We start from the raw sequence: 20,854 nt of genomic DNA on the forward strand, positions 1-20,854 counted from the left end.
TGAGATGGCCGTGCTAACCACTGTGCCACTATGCTGCCCACGGAAGCTGCACTTGTCCTTGGAGAGGATTGAGAGGAGATTTGATCCAGGTTTTTGAAGTCACAAGGGGTCTGAACAGGGCAGATTGGGAAGCATAGTGGCAGTGGGCTAGTAACCCAAAGACCCAGTGCTCTGGGGACCTGGGTTCAAATCCCACTACAGCAGATTTGGTTGACTCTAAAATATCCTCTGAAATGGCCTAGCTAGCCACTCAGTTGTATCCAACCATTACAAAGACAACAAAAAGGAATGGAACTGGACCATCTGGCACTGACACAGGAAACAGCAAGGGCAGAATAGAATCTGTATCCAACTGTGTTTTGGATGGATGAACCGTCTCGTGAAAGAATTGTTAGCGACCACACCTCAAAGTTGCTTGGGCCAAACACCACTTTTCTGGTTTTGTGTCTTCCTGAGTCATCTTCCAATCTCCGAGGAAGTTCCTCTTTAGACTGGCCTAGAACTTAGCTGTTTGGAGAGCAGTTGCCTTCATTGAAATCCTGTTCACAGTGGCTAAGTTCAGTTCCTCTGAAGAAAAAGCTCATTTTTTTTACACTTTTATATTTAATCATTTTCATGCTGAGTGTGTCTCAGGAGTCATAAAACATTTGACAATTTGTCACCTGTAATAGGCCAAGCAGCTAGAAGCTTAGGTGAAAGGGTTGATTTTAAGAGAGGGGTGGAGGTGGGGGCTTGTTAAAGAAATAGAGAGAGGTGAAGAGACGGAGAGGGTTAAGGAGGAAATTCCAGAGCCAAGGACACAGGCAACTGAGAGTATGGGCACCAGCGGTGGGACAATTATAATTGTGGACGTACAAATGGTTGGGATTGGAGGAGTGTCGCTTTCTTGGGAGATTTGTCAGTCGAGAGGAGGGCACAGAGATGGAGCGTGCAGGGGCCATGGTTTTGAAAAGTATGAGGATTTTAAAATTGGGTTGGTGGTTTGTGGATTGGGAACGAGTGTAGGTCAGCCGGCACGGGAAGATTGGCCGGGTCTTGGTCAACTTAGGGTATGGGCTGTAGAGTTTAGATGAGCTTAAATAGTTTGTGACTGGTCAGGAGTGCATTGGAGTATCTAAATCCAGAGATAAGAAAGGCGTGGGTGAGGTTTTAGTAACAGGTGGGTTGAAGCAGGGGCAGAGCGGGGTGGTATTACACTACTGGAAGTCGGTGGTCTTGGTAATTGAGAGGTTATGGGGTTGGAAACTCAATTCTGGGTCGAATTGGATGTTGAAGTTGCAAACAGTCTGATTCAGCCTCAGGAGAACTGGCAAGTGTGGGGATGGGGCGGGGGAGAGGATGGTACTGATGGCTAGGGAACAGAGTTTGTGGCTGGCACGGAAGATGACGGCCTGGACCTTCCCAGTGTTTAGAGGACTGTCGGCACATCAGGACTCCGCAAGAATAGGAGAACCTCGGATCTGAGCCAACCACTTCCCCAGTTGGCCACTGGGAGGCGGTGGGCAGGCTGTGAGGATGGACATGTTGGAAGATCGATGAGTGTCGGGGTGGTGCAGACTGTCACGCAAGGAGCCAATGTTGGCACAAGCCGGAGGGATTGAAGAACGGTTCTTGTTCCTGTGCAGGGGATACGTCCGACCAGCTGTTGGCAACTTTCCATTGGAAAACCCGTCTCCTGCCCGCAGATCCTGGGGGTGAGCCTGGTCTCGGAAGCCTGGAGGTGACAGCAGACAGGCCCTGATCTCCTGTGCCTACTGAACTGATATCAGTGAGTTGTGAAGTACTGGCTCAGTTCAGCAGGAACTGGAGTCGGGCCTAACGATATCCTGTGGAACATTAACAAGTGAAGCAAAGAAGCTGTGTTCGTATAGCGCCTGGCACAGCCTCAGGACGCTGTGGTGGGGGAAGCCTGTGAGGGTGGTGGAGGCAGATCCAGTTTCAAAAAGGGAATTGGATTAAGCATCTAAAGAGGAAATTTGCAGCTTACAGGGGGAAAGGGTGGGGAAATGGAAATAGTTGATTTGTCTTGAGGACATCCAACATATAGAGAGGATGGGCCAAATGAAAGGACAATAGGACTAGGGAGCACAGCCTCAAGATAAAGGGGGGAGCGGTTTAGAACGGAGTTGAGGAGGAACTTCTTCATTCAAAGGGTGGTGGATCTCTGGAATTCTCTGCCCGTTGAAGTGGTGGAGGCTGCCTCGCTAAATATTTTTAAGACGTGGGTTGATGGGTTTTTGATAAGAGAGGGGATTAAGGGTTATGGGGAGAGGGCGGGAATGTGGAACTGAGCCACGACAGATCAGCCATGATCTTATTGAATGGCGGGGCAGGCTCGAAGGGCTAGATGGCCTACTCCTGCTCCTATTTCTTATGTTCTTATGTTCTTATGTTCTTATGACCTCCACCTGTGCTTTAACATGGGGGCAGCATGGTGGTGCAGTGATTAGCACTGCTGCCTCACAGTGCCAGGGACTCAGGTTCAATTCCTGGCCTCGGGTCACTGTCTGTGTGGAGTTTGCACATTCTCCCCGTGTCTGCGTGGGTTTCCTCCGGGCGCTCCAGTTTCTGCCCACAGTTCGAAAGACGTGCTGGTTAGGGCGCATTGACCCGATCAGGCGCCAGAGTGTGGCGACCGGGGGAACTTCACAGTAACTTCATTGCAGTGTTAATGTAAGCCTTACTTGTGAGTAATAAAAACAAACTTTAACCAGTCAGTGCTTGGATAGAAGATGGACAATGAACAAAAATTCCAGTCAGTTCATAGTGACGGTGCAGCAGTGAGCTCCCTCTGCTGGTCATTCCAGAATTGCATTGCACTGGAGAATTGTCAGAAGCATCTTTTCATTTCTCCTCCCCAGCCAATGTAATAATGGGCTTCCTGCCATGAGAGGTCAGGCCCCTCATTAGCATACATTTAATTATCAATAGTGGGCCTCCCCGTTGTATCATTCCACCATCACGTTGCCGGGGTTTACAATAGCTCTGGACCAACAGGGACCTGGTGATGAGAGGGTCATGCCCAGGGTCATGCACTGCCGTGGGGCACTGCCACTGGGGATTTCCCTGGGGAAGGTGATAGTCTAGTGGTATTATCAGTCGATTATTGATCCAGAAACTCAGTTCTGGGGACCCAGATTCAAATCCCACCAAATAAGGTGGTTGAATTTGACTCAATTTTAAAAATCTGGAATTAAGAATCTACTGATGACCATTGTCGATTGTCGGAAAAACCCATCTGGTCCACGAATGCCTTTTAGGGAAGGAAATCTGCTGTCCTCACCTTGTCTGGCCTACATGTGACTCCAGAGCCACAGCAATGTGGTTGACTCTCAACTGCCCTCTGACGTCACCCAGCAAACCACCCAGCAATCAAGGATGGGCCAAAATGCTGACCCGCCCAGCGATGTCCACATCCTACGAACGCACAGGGGAAAAAAAGAAGTTCTGGGTGGGGGCCTTCCCTGGGGGAGTCCTGTATCCATAGGTGGGGTCCCATTCTTTGGGAGTGAGGATGGTCTCGTGTCCATGCGGGGAGTGGGGTGGGTCCCATTTTTGTTTTTATGAGAGGGGTGCCCTTTGAAAATGGCGCGCTGATCTGCCGGGGGCCGAGGTTGCTGGCGGGCAGGGCCCGCCCACCAGCGTGGAGCCAGATTCCCGGATTTCTTCTGATTTTTCTATCCAAAAATATGGCGGGAAAATCCGGCAGTGCACCTAGCGAGCTCCACTCTGCTTTTCACACCTCAGCTGTCACACTGTCAAATTGAGAGAAGATTCCACCCAAACACTTGACATAACATTGGACAGAATTCCTTCATGGTGGGAATTCATGGAAAACATAGAAGATCCAGAAGATTTACAAGGATGTTGCCTGGATTGGGGGGCATGCCTTATGAGGATAGGTTGAGGGAGTTCGGTCTTTTCTCCTTAAAGAGATGAAGGATGAGAGGTGACCTGATAGAAGTGTATAAGATGTTGAGTGGTATTGATCGGGTGGATTCTCAGAGGCTTTTTCCCAGGGCTGGAATGGTCGCTACGAGAGGACACAGGTTTAAGGTGCTGGGGAGTAGGTACAGAGGAGATGTCAGGGGTAAGTTTTTCACTTAGAGGGTAGTGGGTGAGTGGAATCGGCTGCCGTCGGTGGTGGTGGAGGCAAATTCGATAGAGTCTTTTAAGAGACTTCTGGATGAGTACATGGGACTTAATAGATTTGAGGGTTATAGGTAAACCTAGTAGGTAGGGATATCATTGGCGCAACTTGTGGGCCAAAGGGCCTGTTGTGCTGTAGTTTTCCTACGTCCTATCTAGAAGAAGAGGAATTGTAAAGAGGTTTGAAGGGCCAGGTACATGGATCATTAAAGAGTTTAATCAGCTTTGACAAAAGGTCATCCAGGCTCAGAATGTCATCCCTTTTCTCTCCTCACAGATGCTGCCAGACCTGCTGAGATTTTCCAACATTTTCTCTTTAGGGATCATTAAAGAGTCATGGTCAAAATCATCAAAAGGTGAATGGATGCTGACTTCCTTATTTAGAGGAATAGATCACAAGTGTGTTGAAAACATGCTTCAACTGTACAAAGCCCTGGTTAGACCACACTTAGGATATTGTGAACACTTCTTGGCGTAACATGTTGTGACGATTCTGCACCTTTAAGAAATGTATTTGAGTCATGTCCTTGTGTAGCATTTGTTGTAGCAGTTCTATGCGCTTGGAACCGTCCTGTCTACAATTGCCATCCTGTATTGTCACTACAGCAGCATAATTGCCTCTAACTGGTAGAATCTTTGTTTTACCATGAACTAATGCTGTTTTGCGTGTTTTCTCCTGGGATTTTGCAGAGTAGGGCTTTATTGGGATGATTGACAGATACAGTCATGTGATGGGGTGAAGCTAGTATTACACAGAATATTCAAGCTTAGATGCTGCTTTTGAGTTGAGAGAGAGAGCAGTGCTTCTCTCTGAAGTTGAAAACTGGAATCTGCTCAGAGATTAGTCTCTTGGAGATTTGCCTGTATGAGTGGATTTTTCTCTGAGAGTTGCTGTTTTGGAAGCTGCAGAGAGAGGGAGATTTCCCCTTATGTCTCTAGAGACTGGGAGCTGCCAGAGACCTGAAGTTTTGCTGTTTTGAGGATATATCCTTCTTTGGAATCTGCTGTCTGGATCTCTATCCAGAAGTGTTAAAAGGCTGAAAATCCAGTACCCATTGAACATACATGTTTCTGTGCTAACGAAATCTAAAAAAGGGTGTATGTCTATGGGGTCTTGTTTTAAATTGGAACAATAGAGATAGCTAGCTGTTAAGAATTAGACTTCGTCATGTTAAGTATTTTAATTGGCAAAAACTATGCTAATTCTTTTTGTTTTTTTAATATCCATTTCAATCCAATCAAAGTCCAATTCAAAATCTCAGTAAGTGAGACATTCCCGATCCAAGCTGACAAGACAGGGCTCTCACCTCCTGTATTGGGCTTGATCTACATGATCCAAGCTGATTGGAGTAGGTATAGCTTCTCCTCCGAGGCTTGATCTCATTTGCACCTTAGCCAAAAGGCCGAGATGCCGCTTTTAAAAATTGCTTCAAATGAAGCTGAAATGTAACCTAATGACTTCAACCAAGTACAACATGTTAATATTACCCTTGACCTTAGCCAAAAATAAAGTTTGTTTGATAAAAGCTTCCGAGTGGGACACTTGAATCATAACTGGAATAAAACTCCATATGCTCACCCTAATGCCAAAATCAAATGTAAAACTTAAAAGTCTTGGCAAACTTCTTAAAATACCTCGGAGTTTCTGATCGGGTCCTTCACAACTTTAGGAAGAATGTGTTGGTCCTGAAGGGAGTGCGGTATGGGTTTACCAGAGTGATATGCACATTCCTCATTCAGAAGGGTAAGAGTTGATTTGATTGAAGTTTGCAATGGTTTGAGGGGAACTGAGAGGTCGATGGACAGAAACTGGTTGGGGGGATTTAGAACTAAAGGCATTGGGCAGAACTTCTCAGCACTTCACACTTCAGGCAACGCTTCCCATCCTCCATCCTCCCCCCCACCCCCCAACAACACCATCCCCTCCACAACACCACCCCTCCAGCAGATTCCCCAACAGTGGGGTGAGAGAGTCACAGAAAACATTGTAGACATTAGCAGGTGGAAGTCTCAAAGAACCAGACATTCCAGGAATTGAACAAGGAAAGACTTCCACAGACAGAAGGTGGCATTAGTCTTCTTCAGGTTCCAACTGATGCTGAAACATTTATTAATTTTCAATCTGAGATTGTAGCTAATCTGGGGAAGAGGCGGGTATGTGGAGTTCAGCCACATGATCTTGTTGATTTGCAGCAGAACAAGTTTGAGGGGCTGTAAATGAGGAGAGGGGACTGCGCAGTGGGATCTGGGTGTCCTTGTGCACCAGTCACTGAAGGTTAGTATGCAGGTGTAGCAGACGGTAAAGATGGCAAATGGTATGTTGGTCTTCATTGAAAGAGGTTTCGAATGCAGGAGCAGGGATGTGTTATTGCAATTAAACAGGGCCTTGGTGAGGCCACACTGAGAGTATTGTGTGCAGTTTTGGTCTCCTTTTCTGAGGAAGGATGTTCTTGCTCTCGAGGGAGTGCAGCGAAGGTTTACCAGGCTGATTCCGGAGATGTATGAGGGGAGGTTGACGAGGTTAGGATTGTTTTCACTGGAGTTCAGATGAGTAAGGGGGGATCTTATAGAGACTTATAAAATTCTAACAGGCTAGATGCAGGGAGGATGCCTGAGGATTCAGGGTAGACCATTTATGAGAGAGGTGAGGAGGCATTTCTTCACCCAAAGAGTGGTGAGCCTGTGGAATTCATTACCACAGGGAGTAGTTGATGCCAAAACATTGAATGTATTCAAGAGGCGACTGGATATAGCACTTGGGGCAAATGGGATCAAAGGCTATGGGGAGAAAGCAGGATTAGGCTATTGAGTCGGATGATCAGCCAAGATCATAACGGATGATGGAGCAGCCTTGAAGGGCCAAATGGCCTCCTCCTGCTCCTACCTTCCGTGTTTCTATGCTTCTATGAGGAGCAGTGAGTTCTCCCACTCCCCTGCTCAACCTTTCTCAACTGGAACTGCCCAGAACAGATTAACTGGTCACTTGGTCTCTATGGAACTAAAAATAGTGAAAATGGGGAGTTATTTGGTTGACAGTTGGGCATCATCCTGTCCTGTCTGGGTTTGGTGGATGCGCCATGTTAAACTAACCTTAGTGTCAGGGGGATTAGCAGGGGAATATGTGGGTTACGGGAATGGGGCCTGAGTGGAATTGTTTTTGGTGCAGACTTGATGGGCTGAATGGCCTCCTTCTGCACTGTATGTCTTCCATGAATTGGCGTAGGAAGGCAAAGCTGGCTAATGGCCAGATCGGGGGGGGGCAAGTCGTAAGATGAAAACTCCCGACATGTGTTGAATCGCAGTTGGCAGTCCTATCCATACTGGGCCCTGGGCCTAATTTACCTCGGGTTGCCAGCACATCATGACTGAAGCAAGCCATGGATGAGAGAAAACTGTTGGGAGTAATTCTGCTCCCCGCGACCCCATGTTTGGGTAAACCTTATCTGGATATGCACATGAGCAGGCGGAGCATAGAGGGGGTTGGGCATGGTAGGATAAAGTGATTGGCGCAGGCTTGGGGGCCGAAGGGATGTTCCTGTGCTGTAGTGTTCTCTGTTCTGGGGACCCACTCATGCCACCCTGTTCTGTGTGCATTTAGCAGAACCCACCCTCCCTTTGCACAGAATTTCCCACGCAGTCAGTTAAAAATGACAGTTAATGAATCTCTCGAACTGTACAAGGCACATCTGCTTCATCTGCAGTGGAAGATTTATGACTCACATTAGGACAAGGTTAAATTGACAACAACAAGAGTCTTGTGATTACATTCAAAACTATTTATTCACAGCTTAAAAACCTGATTAACAAGTTAACTGCGGTTTGAGGTGCTAAACGGAAAAGTGACAGCAATTGCGTTGTATAGTTAATTCATCTTGTAGAGAAAGTATACTCCAGTAATACTTGGCTCAGTCTGCTAAAACTTTGCCATGTTTCGTTAACAGTTTGACATTTTCCATTAATACTGTGGTGCACTCCACCAGTGCCACAACCATTAATACATCAGCAGGCCCTGTCAATGTTTCAAGGGACAACTCCAACACTTCAAGGAAAATCTTGACATTAAGGAAATATTTGCTTTGCTGTGCAGAGTTGTATTAAGTTGCGGCCGTATTGCAACAGTAAGTGAGACAGGAGTGACAAAGCAGCCAGGGATTTTAATTTGCCTAAAATAGCATCAACACATTTGCAGACCCTCAGGTAAATGGTCACATTGGAAATCTTGCAGGCAGTTTATTTCTCGTTTAAACCATTCATTCACAGGATGTGGGCGCCACTGACAATTTGAGTATCTCCGTGTCCGCCCCTCGTTACCCCGCTTGCGAAAGTGGTGGTGAGTGAGCCTCCATCTTTAATTACTGCGGCCCAGGCGGTGAGGACACTCTCCACTGTCAGTGGGTTGGACGTTCCAGAACCTTGACCCTGTCACCCCCCCCGCTCTACACCAATCCCATCACCAATGAGGAGAAACAAGTTTTTAAGAAGCTAAGTTTAAAATTCATCTGTGTGTTTAGGTCGCTGGATGTTGAAGGAATGAGTAGATTATGTCCAGCCAATAAACAGGGAAACAGTTATCTCTGATTCACATTTAGTCGGTATTTTGATCCATATTCACATCTTTGCTAAAATTGATATATATTTTATTCATATTTTAGCATCCGTACAATTAAAAATGTGTATTCCAATTCTAGGGTATAGGGTCTGTTTGACACCGAGCAAGAAAATCTTTTAATGAATGACTGTCGTAGAATTAGATTTGACGGGCAACAGGCCATTCAGCCCAACTATCTCATGCTGGTCTTTATGTTCCGTATCAAACTCCTCCCACTCATCAGCATAATATTCTATTCCTTTCCCTTATGTGCCTAATATTTAGGTTTTCCACAACTGCATCAGTAGGGTGGGCCTTAACATGGCGAGGCCATTTAAGTAGTTTGGACAAGTCTCCAGCAGAGTACATCAGTCTTATAAAGGCTTAGAGGATTGACAAATGCTTTTCATTTCATACAGACTCATTGTAATGATTTTAATCAGACAATTGAGGTGGGCCTATTAGAATATGAACTCCCTGATAAGGGCGCTGGACACCACAGGGACCGGGGTGTATTATTTAATCACATTTTAATTGGATGTTTTATGTTTCCTTCCCGCTTTGTTTTTTGTTTTGGGCGGTTCCCTCCCTTTAGGGAGCTGCCCCTTTTGAGTTATCCCTAAGTTAATTTGATTTTGTTTATTTGTTTGGGGAAAAAAAGGCTTCCCTGATTACGGGTCAAGTTGATGGGCCAGTAGGGAGCCTCTTGCTTTGGACTGAACCAGGCGTGTCAGTTCCTCTGGAACTCCACGTGTAGACTGCTAACTGAAAGCACTGTGTATGCTGTTATCAGACTTGTAAATAAAGGGGTTTTGGTGAAGGGACTTCTGCCTCCAAGGACTTATTACACTAATCTCTCCCTTAGATTAATGTTTAACTGATATCCTTTATTGATAAGATTTCTTGTAAGTTCTTCAATCATTCTTTAAGCAAACAGATAGGATTCGTTAAAACTTTAGAAGGCAAATAAGCAAGCTGCGATGGTAAAGAGGCAGAATTTCAAATTTCCTATTCTTACAGAAGAAGGCCATTCAGCCCACCTAATCCGGCTCTTTGAAAGGACTATCCAATCAATCCCCACACTTCTGCACTTGCCCCGTAGCCCAGCAAGTTTACACAGCTTCAACTATTTATCCAATTTCCTTCTGCAAGCGCTTCTCAAATAGTTCTGCCGAACACATTGGGTGTGGCAACACACTTTGTGTCAAAACATGTTATGAAGCAAGATCAACATTGCTCCACCCACCTGCAGTGTCAGCTGTGATGGTAAAGATTGCCGATGCACTTGAAATGTTGGGATGGGCAAGAGAAAAACAGACAGGTTTTCGCTGGGTTGGGATGTTAAGGAGATCTTGAGCAAAGGCAAGATAATGGATTTGATGTGCAGATCAGCCATGATCTGAGCAGGCCTGAGTGACTGAATGGCCTCCTCTGAACCTTGAAATGACAGTGAAAGTATCTAATTCTCTAGCTCTCGTTCTCCAAGCGTAAAGGCTTTCTAATATGCAAACATGGTACTTTTCGCAGTGGCAAAGAAAGGGTGCAAGGTCTTCTTTCTCTTCCTGCGCCTAGTGGCGCACTAAGGCTGGCTTTCATCTGTTTCCATGGCTAGTCATTCCTGGGACAGGTCACTTGTCTGTCACCACAGGCTTATAGTTTGAAGGGCATCACTCTACATCAAGCATGTAGAGTCCCTCTCGCACTTAATGCCACCTATTGGAAGGGTTTTGCAGATTGACACTCAACCCATTTGGCCGTGAATGAATGCACCTTCCTTGGCTATCAAGTCCTGGGGTGGGATTCGAACCCAGAGCTTCTGGCTCAGAGGCAGGGATGCTAACCCACTGCACCACAAGATGTCCTGTGCAATTTCTTACTGGTGTTTGTCATGAGCGCTTACATAGTTTAATGAAAATACATATATTCTGGGACCAGCCAGTGCAGGGTTCCAACTGGAGTTGGTTCTAATGTGGTTTATATTGGCTTATAAAAACCAAAATCAGTTAACAATCTGCCTGAGATCTGAATGATCGGATAAAGATGAAAATATGATCCCTATCAGTTAGACTTTGAAAACCACAAAGCAACAGTCGCAAAAACTTATCTGAGCTGCAAGTGAATTGAATTTTTTTTTAAACAACGGCACTTTCTGAGGGAACAAAAATGAAAAGTAATTTGCATTTTTGCAGCATTACTCATGTCCTTGGCCAATTAATTTTTTTCTGCATATATGCACTGTTGGTAGGTAGGCAAACATGGCAACAAGTTTACCCCCAGAACATGATAATGAAGAAAAGCAATGAGATTAATAACTAAGGTTTATACATGATTCCAGGAGAATTGTCCTGTCCTTTGTCACTGGAATGTTTCAACAACAGAAATGTAGAAGAGCTCACTGTCAGATGAAATTTCTGTAAGTTCTTTTATGTCCACCTGAGAGGCAACGCCTTCACTTAGTGTCTCATCTGCAAGTTATGCAGGATAGCACCTCTGACAGTGCAGCACGCCCTCATTACTGTGCTGAAGCTTCAGCCCGCAATAGGTGCTCAGGTTCCTGACGCACCGGCTTGTGACCTAGAGGTGAACTAGGCTGAAAGTATTGTCCCCTGGGGCTGGGGAGTTCCTCGATTCAATCTGGTTCTGCTGCTGTATTGTCACCAGAAGGAATTGTAATACATAAGCAGGTGCACGCAGGGAGAATGCAAGCAGCTCCCAAGGAAATTCCCAGCCGGAATGTCCGCTCCAGCTTTCGAGACGAGCTCTATTGTCCTGACTTGGGCAAAGTTTTCTTTGGGCTCATCAGTTTGGAATTTCGAAAGCTCTCCCTCAGTCTGTAGGAGCTGTCCGTGGAGGCTCCGAGGGCAGACTCACTCCTGCTCAGGAACGGCAAGGGTGCACCAGCTTTGATGAAGCAGCAACACAGCAGCTTGAGAATGGCCCGTCTCACCTCCTTACTGCCAAAGGAATAAATGACTGGGTTAACGGCCGAGTTGATGACAGCCAGGGCAATGGTCCATTCCATGCTGTGCAGCTTGCTACAGGACGGCGAGAAGCAGAAGACGTCCAGGAGGAGAAGCACAAAAAGGGGGCTCCAACAGATCACAAAAGCGGCTACAATCATGAAAACAGTCTTAAGGAGCCTGATGGATTTCTGCTTGCTTCTGCTGCTGGACACGGACTTGGCACTGTTCCGGACAAGGTGGTAGATGCCACTGTACAGCGCCACTATCCCGACAATGATGATACTGAACATCACCACACAGAAGAGGATGTAACTCTTGGAGTACAGAGGCAGCAAGGTGGAACACTCCTCAAAGTTGCAGATGCAGTTCCATCCCATCAACGGCAAAAGACCGATGAGGGACGCCACCAGCCAACACAATCCGATCAGGAAGTACACCCGGTAGGTTTTGCGGGCTGAGGCGTAAGGTACGGGCCTGACCATGGTGGCGTATCTCTCCACCGCCGTGATGAGTAAGCTGAACGTCGAGGCAGCCAGGGCAAAGAATAAGACTCCCTCCCGAATGAACCAAAGCGTGGGGGTGATTTGAAAGGTTCTTTGACCGGACAGGCTAATGTTCCCAATGTACACGATTCCAGTCAACAGGTCGCAGAGAGTAATGTTGGCAATGCAATAGTAAACCCAGCTCCGGAAGCGAGTGTTGTTCAGGATAGCCAAGAAGACCAACAGGTTCTCTACGACGATGAAGCAACTGATCACCATGAAGATAATTCTGGCAGTGCCCATGCCATCGCTGGGTAACTGCCTGTTCTCCAACTTTCCAGTGTAGTTGTAATGCAGCAGAATGATGTCCACTTGCTGTCTGGCCAAGGAAAACAGGCATTCGCTGTTGTTATACATTTTGACAAGAAGCATTGACTCCAAGAAGTGTTTGGACCTCAACTAAGGCTCAGGGGCAGTCAACCAACTTCCTGGAGAGAATGTCCAGCATGATATTCTGCTTTCAAAATATCTGGAAAGAAATTGAAGAATGTATTATTATTCTCTTATTCCATCAGTGTCTCACTTTACTCTTGCTGTGCATTTAATTAAAACCTGTTCATCTCTAACACTTATGAGTTCAGATGAAGGGTCATTGATCTGAAATGTTGGACAAACTTTTCCCGTCCTACTGCAGGAATTGTAGTGGGCTGGACATGAGCCACGCAAAGATCCATTGAGCTCGGGCAGGATTTTCCAGCTTTGGGGTGAGCGTGGCTGGAAAATCCCACCCGTTAACTCTCCTCCTCCCTTCACAGGTGCTTAAACTAAACTCCCAAAGTAACCAGAATGCAAAGGACCACAATATAGGTGCTTCTGAAATACTGTAATCGAGGTTCTTGTGTTCAGGAGAAGAGACTCATCCCAGGGATTGGGTGATCCACTGTGGTGACAGGAGAAGAATCAAAGCCGTATGCCACACAATAACGACAAGGATGAAAGAGATAATGTCCGTAATCCTCCGGATGTTCACTAGTGGCGGATTCTCTGGTCCCACCCGCAGCCCACCCCCCCTCCCCCTCACAGATTTCCCAGCAGAGTGAGGTGGGACCAGAAGATCTTACCACTAGCGAATAGCACACCAGCTCTCGCTGCCGAGGAACTCGGTGATAGGAGGCCAAAGAATTCCGGCCTATATTTGTATAGCACCTTGGACAACCTCAGGACTTCCAAAAGCACCTTCCAGTCAACGATCTGTGTCAGAACGCAAGAAAAAGGGGGACGAGCTCCTCAAGTCTGATACGACATTTAATTTGTAGCCGGGCTTTTACCTTCAACCCTGCCTTCCTACGTGTCCAAAGATCTGTCAGGAAGGCGATGGCCCTGTGGTATTATCACTGAATTATTAATCCAGAAATGCAACTAATGTTCTGGGGGCCTGTGTTCGAATCCCACCACAATAGATTGGGGTATTTGAATTAAATTTTTTTTAAAAATCAAAAAAAAATTAAGAATCATGAAGCTGTTGTTGTAAAAACCCATCTGCTTCACTAATGCCCCTTTAGAGAAGGAAATCTGCTGCCTTTACCTGGTCTGGCCTACATGTGACTCCAGAACCACAGCAATGTGGCTGACTCTCAGCTGCCCTCAGGCAACTGGGGGTGGGCAATAAAATGCTGACCCAGCCAGCGACACCCATGTCCCACAAAGGAATAAAAAAACAAATTAGGTGGAGGAGCCATGGTAAATGTGGGAATGGGGCGGGGGGGGGTGGCGGTGAGGGTCTGGGTGACATGCTCTTGTGGCAAGTCGGTGCAGACAAAGAGCCAAATGTATCGACATTGGTGAGAACTCTCCTCCTCTTGCTCAAGGGAGTGCCGCAGGAATATTGTATTTCCATTTGAGGGGGTGGGGGGGGTCATCAGACAAAGAGAAACAGCACCTTCACCAGGGCAGCACTCTCTCAGTGCAGCACTTGCAGTATCAGATTAGATTTACTGACTTCTGATTCAGACAGAGTGGCTATCCCACTGATCCTCAGCTGACAGCAAGACTCGCACCAAAGGGTAAGAATTCCGTTTGCTTTAAAACGTTTCGTCTGTCAGAAGACTGTCAAAAGGAAAATATTGCAACAGCTTTGAGATCACAGATGTTTTAAAAAATGCTACTTGTTGTGCAACAACTTCTGTTAAGAGTAAATTGTCGCCAGCAGATTATTTTATGTATTGTGCTCATGACTGGCAGCTTTGAAATGCAAGTGACAATTTTTTTTTTCATTGCGCAACTTAAACTTCCCCTTTAACAGCTGTTATTGACATTGTAATCACCTGTTTTAGACACTCTCACCTCTCGCACAATAACTCCTCACTGTCACCGGAGCCAAGAGAGCTCTCCCCAGCTTCTTTCCATCCCATTAGCTCTATAATCCGTAGGGATGTTGTTGGAGAATAGAGAGTTTTCCACCTTTGCCCATACTGATTCCTATTCCCTTGCGGCTGCATGGGCTATGAGTGCTGCGTACAATTTTGGTCGCCTTACTTGAGAAAGGATACACTGGCACTGGAGGGGGTGCAGAGGAGATTCATTAGGTTGATTCCGGAGTTGAGAGGGTTGGCTTATGAGAGACTGAGTAGACTGGGACTATACTCGTTGGAATTCAGAAGAATGAGGGGAGTTCTTATAGAAACATGTAAGATGATGAAGAGACAGATGGAAGCAGGGAAGTTGTTTGCACTGGCGGGTGAAACTAGAATTAGAGCCATAGCCTCAGAATTAGAGGGGAACAGAAGCTATATCTGAGGTTGCCCATTCAAATTTAATTGGAGTTTAATTTAACTCTCAGTTATATAGAAAGAAATGACTGGCATTTATATAGCAACTATCAGAAATCAGGAGGGGCGTGGACGGAGTGGATAGGGAGTAGCTGTTCCCTTTAATTGAAGGTTCAGTCATGAGGGGACATAGATTCAAGGTAAGAGGTAGGAGGTTTAGAGGAAGGAAAATGATTTATATGGTCTTGAATACGCTGCCTGGGGTGGGTGGTGAGGTGGGTTGCCTCGCATCCTTTAAAAACAATCTGGATGAGCACTTCACACATCATAACATTCAAGTGCTAGTAAATGGGCTTAGGTGGGAAGCCAGGTGTATCTTGCGGGTCAGTGCAGACTCGATGGGCTGAAGGGCCTCTTCTTCGCCATGATTCTAACAATCAGAAGTCAGCACATCCCTAAGCACTTTTCAGACAATAGGGTTCTTTCTGAGCTGTAGTTACCATGTTGTACTGTAAGTAAACAGGGCAGCATGGTGGCACTGCTGCCTCACAGCGCCAGGGACCCAGGTTCAATTCCAACCTTGGGTCACTGTCTGTGTGGAGTTTGCACATTCTCCCCGTGTCTGCGTGGGTTTCCTCTGGGTGCTCCAGTTTCCTCCCACAGTCCAAAGATGTACAGGTTAGGTGGATTGGCTGTGCTAAATTGCCCCTTGGTGTCCTAAGATTTATAGATTAGGAGGATTAATGGGTAAATGTATTGCGGTAGAAGGATAGGGCCTCGGTAAAATGTTTAAAAAGTTTGTTTATTAGTCACAAGTAAGGCTTACGTTAACATTGCAATGAAGTTACTGTGAAATTCCCCTAGTTGCCACAGGGGTCAATGCGCCAAACCAGCACATCTTTCAGACTGTGGGAGGAAACTGGAGGTAGGGTCCATTGGAGGGTCTCGATGGGCCAAATGGCCTTCTCCTGTACTGTAGGGATTCTACGATTGTATGATAAATGCAACAGCTAATTGGCGTACAGCAAGATCCCAAGAGCTACATGGGAACAATGAGCAGATGAAGCCAGCTCCCCATCAGACAGAAAAGCTGCCAAGAGAGGAGTGTTGGTTGGGTTAGTTAGTTACTCCCACAGCTAGCAGTAAGAAAACCTACCCCTGAGCTGCTAACTCAGTGACGCCCGAGTGATGATGCTGAGCCCCACTGGGGTAGTCCATTATCCTGCAATGGGGCCAGATTGTGTTTTATTTTACATTCCCTTCTTGTCCCCCCTCCCCCCACCACCACTCCTCACTTTCATCTCATTTACCCTCTGTTTGGCCCCAAGCTTAGCATTACCATGACTTCCTTTCAAAGCTGTTTTCAACCTTTGTGCTGGTTTGCACAAAGGCCCTTGAGTTTGTTCAGCAATACTGCTTAAAATTCCCTGACGCTGTCCTCAATCCACCTAAATTGCACATTTTTGGACTGTGGGAGGAAACTGGAGCACCCGGAGGAAACCCACCCGGACCCTGTGCAAATTCCACACAAACAGTGACCCAAGCCAGGAATTGAACCTGGGTCCCTGGTGCTGTGAGGCAATAGTGCTAACCGCTGACCACAGACAGAAATGGAAAGGAATAGAAGGGGGGAGGAAAGGAGTGAAAGAAAAAAGGAGGATTGAAACAGGGAGGAGGATAGAAAGAGAACTGGGGAAAAGATGAGGGACAACAGCAAAGGATAGACGGGGAGAGAAAAGTGGGGGGAAGGAAAGAAAGATTGGAAGAAAAGGGCAGAGGATGAGGTGGACAGATGGAAGGGTAATGGAGGGGCAGGAAAGAGGGAAAAGAGAAAGGGAGAGGAGGAGAGTGAGGGTAGAGTGAAAATAGGGCAGGGGGGGAATGGAAAAAGAGAGAGCAAAGGGGAGAAGAGAAGAAGTGAAGAGGGATGGAAGCGATAGGGAAGATAAGGAAGAATATAAGAACAGGAGCCTGTTCCTCCATTCTATGAGACCATGGCTAAATCTCTACATCAACATTTTCCCATCTCATGTAGATGTCCCTTGATGGAGAACCAGGCTTTGTTACTTAGTCTGCCTTGCTATATGTTCACACAGGATTTATAAATGACACTGTATCAAAACAAAAATATGCCCTGAATAGATACAAACTGGCAGATTTTCCCAAGGTGCATATTTAGAACAAAGAACAAAGAAAACTGCAGCACAGGAACAGGCCGTTCGGCCCTCTAAGCCTGTACCCATCATGATGTCCTAACTGAACTACAATAAAAAACCCTCCTGCCCTTAGTCCGTATCCCGCTATTCCCTCCCTATTCATGCACCCATCCGGATGCCTCTTAACTGTTGCGAATGTGCCTGCTTCCACTACCTCCTCTGGCAACGCGTTCCAGGCACCCACCACTCTCTGCGTGGAAAACTTTCCCTGCACATCTCCCGTAAACTTTCCCCCTCTCACCTTGGACCTGTGCCCCCTTATAACTGACACTTCCCCCCGGGGAAAAAGCTCCCCCCCTGCCTCTGCCTCTCACAATTTTGTAGGTCTCTATCAGGCCTTCTCTCAGCCTCCATCCAGGGGAAGCAATAAGAAAAATACTATCTAAATACTGACACTTGCATGAAGATGATGGGCTGAATGACCTCCTCCTGTGCCAGAAATATTCTTTGTTTTTTTCCATCTTTGGATCAATAGTTTGCCTTCAAGCTGGAGATACAAATCCACTTTCATTCATTTTTGCACTATGGTAAGAAGTCTCATAACACCAGGTTAAAAGCCTTGTTGTGAGGCTTCTTACTGTGTTTACCCCAGTCCAACGCCAGCATCTCCACATCATGGCCTTTTTACACCATACCAATATATTTAATGGCAATTGAAATGGAACACTGCAGGAATAGTATTTCTGATTTGTGCATTATTTGAACTGACTGCTCTGCCTGCACATGAATACAAGCTGTTAAATTTCCCTACATGGCGTTTAACTCACTTTTAACCAAAGTTTATCTTTGTCCAGTGAGATGCAATAAAGTTAACTTAAACAGCAACAAATTCTGCGTATACTCTCTCACCCCTGCCTGGTGTAACGCTAAAGGTTCTACTTACTGTGCTGATGTAGTGGACTTGTCCTCTCTTCGGTTAAGTTGCTGTGCCTGTGGTTAAGTGTCTGCCTCTCTCTGTGCCAGCGCACATGCTCTCAGCAAATTACAGAAGTTGCAACTAGACTTGTTGTGATCGGTTTTGCACCACCCACGATGACACGGCAGACAGAACGAGCTGATAAGACTCTGCAGCAGCAGATGTATTTGAGCCTTGTGAAGCAGCACAGTGCAGGGGAAGAAGTTAATGCCCCTCCCGATCACGTCATCTTAAACTACCTGGCAATGGCAACACTGTCCCTGCACTGCAACACCAACCCCATACAATTTTCAATTTTTTTCTCTCAAGCGCTCCTTTAAATCCACGATACAGTGGCACGCAAGATGGAATAAATTGGAGCGGCATGATGGCACAGTGGTTAGCACTGCTGCCCCACAGTCCGAAGGGGACCCAAGTTCGATTCCTGGCTTGGGTCACTGTCTGTGTGGATTGTGCACATTCTCCCCATGTCTGTGTGGGTTTCTTCCGGGTGCTCCAGTTTCCTCCCAAAACCTGAAAGACGTGCTGGTTAAGTGCTTTAACCACCTTGTGCAATTCTCCTGCTTTCTCCGCGTAAAGCCGCACATTCTTTCTTTTTATTGTCAGAGACACTGCTTTTTGGAATTAACACAACACCAAGTTAAAGTCCAACGGGTTTATTTGGTAGCACAAGCTTTCGGAGCGCTGCTCCTTCATCCGGTGAGTGGGAGTTCTGTTCACAAACAGGGCATATATAGACACAAACTCAATTTACAAAATAATTGTTGGAATGCGAGTCTTTACAGGTAATCAAGCCTCAAAGGTGCAGACAATGTGAGTGGAGAGAGGGTTAAGCACAGGTTAAAGAGATGTGTATTGTCTCCAGCCAGGACAGTTAGTGAGATTTTGCAAGCCCAGACAAGTTATGGGGGTTACAGATAGTGTGACAGGAATCCAAGACCCTGGTTGAAGCCGTCCTCGTGTGCAGAACTTGGCTCAGCGATTCTGCGTTGTCGTGTGTCGTGAAGGCCACCTTGGAGAATGCTTACCCAAAGATCAAAGGCTGAATGTCCATGACTGCTGAAGTGTTCCCCGACAGGAAGGGATCACTTGTGCCCGGTGATTGTCATTCATCCATTGTTGCAGCGTCTGTATGGTCTCCCCAATGTACCCTGCCTCGGGACATCCTTTCCTGCAGCGTATCAGGTAGACAACGTTGGCCAAATTGCTAGTGTACCGTGTACCTGGTGGATGGTGTTCTCACGTGGATAATGGCATCCACGTCGATGATCCGGCATGTCTTGCAGAGGTTGCTGTGGCAGGGTTGTGTGGTGTTGTGGTCACTGTTCTCCTGAAGGCTGGGTAGTTTGCTGTGGACAATGGTCTGTTTGAGATAGTGCGGTTGTTTGAAGGCAGGAAGTGGGGGTGTGGGGATGGCCCTGGCGAGATGTTCATCTTCATCAATGATATGCTGAAGGCTCCGGAGAAGATGTTGTAGCTTCTCCGCTCCGGGGAAGTACTGGAGGATGAAGGGTGCTCTATCCACTGTGTCCTGTGTTTGTCTTCTGAAGTTTATCTTCTGAGGTGTTTGTCTTCTGATCAAGACCTTTGATCCAGACCTTCAGAGCACCCTCCGTACTCTCATCCCATGTATTTCCCATGTTGGAGGTCTCTACTGCCTCCCGAAGATACACAAGGCCAACACACCCAGCCATCCCATCGTATTGGGCAATGGGACCCTGTGCAAGAACCTCTCTGGCTACGTCAAGGGCATCCTGAAACCCATTGTACAAAGAACTCCCAGCTTTTGTCGTGACATTACGGACTTCTACAGAAACTCAGCACACATGGAGCAGTTGAACCAGGAACACTCATCATCACACTGGATGTCTCGGCACCCTCCACTGGCACCCCCCCATAACGATGGCATTGCTGCAACTGCCTCAGTACTCAACTGCTGACAGATGCAATTCCACAACTCATCTGCTTCATCCTGGACCACAATGTCTTCGCCTTCAACAACCAGTTCTTCATCCAGACACATAGAGCAGCCATGGGGACTAAATTCGCACCTCAGTATGCCAACATCTTCATGCACAGGTTTGAACAAGACCTCTTCAATGCACAGGACCTTCAAGCAATGCTATATACTAGATATATCAATGACATTTTCTTCCTTTGGACTCATGGTGAACAATCACTGAAACAACAAGTTTCAGTGACATCAACAAGTTCCATCCCACCATCAGACTCACCATGGATTACTTTCCAGAATCGGTTGCATTCTAGGACTTGTGCATCTCCATCAAGGACGGTCACCTCAGCACTTCACTGTACCGCAAGCCCATGGATAATCTCATGATGCTCCACTTCTCTAGCCTCCACCCTAAACATGTTAAAGAAGCCATCCCCTAAAGACAAGCCCTCCGTATACAGAGGATCTGCTCAGATGAGGAGGATCACAACAGATACCTCCAGGCGCTGAAAGATGCCCTCATGAGAACAGGATATGGTGCTCGACTCATCAATCGACAGTTCCGATGCGCCACAGCGAAAAACCGCACCAACCTCCTCAGAAGACAAACACGGGACACGGCGGACAGAGTACCCTTCGTCGTCCAGTACTTCCCTGGAGCAGAGAAGTTACGACATCTTCTCTGGAGCCTTCAACATGTCATCAATGAAGACGAACATCTCACCGAGGCCATCCCCACACCCCCACTTCTTGCCTTCAAACAACTGCACAACCTCAAACAGACCATTGTCCGCAGCGAACTGCCCAGCCTTCAGGAG

The 20,854-nt window shown here is 46.7% G+C and overlaps 1 protein-coding gene across 1 annotated transcript; it reads right to left on the reverse strand.

Moving 5' to 3' along the window:
• Positions 1–7,910: 7,910 nt before the first annotated feature.
• s1pr4 (sphingosine-1-phosphate receptor 4) lies at positions 7,911–18,190 on the reverse strand. Its single transcript, XM_080212920.1, has 2 exons — positions 18,050–18,190; positions 7,911–12,711 (listed from the first exon to the last, which is right to left on the reverse strand). Exon 2 carries the CDS (start codon positions 12,612–12,614, stop codon positions 11,499–11,501), a length of 1,116 nt encoding a protein of 371 aa, XP_080069046.1. The 5' UTR covers positions 12,615–12,711; positions 18,050–18,190; the 3' UTR covers positions 7,911–11,498.
• Between the last annotated feature and the right edge of the window lie 2,664 nt (positions 18,191–20,854).

This window comes from Carcharhinus amblyrhynchos, chromosome 26, assembly GCF_965287045.1.
Source record: "Carcharhinus amblyrhynchos chromosome 26, sCarAmb.v2.hapA, whole genome shotgun sequence".
Lineage (NCBI taxonomy): Eukaryota > Metazoa > Chordata > Chondrichthyes > Carcharhiniformes > Carcharhinidae > Carcharhinus > Carcharhinus amblyrhynchos.

Excerpts from the sequence above, each read along its gene's own strand:
- s1pr4 (XM_080212920.1), bottom strand. The coding sequence starts at position 12,614 with ATGCTTCTTGTCAAAATGTATAACAACAGCGAATGCCTGTTTTCCTTG.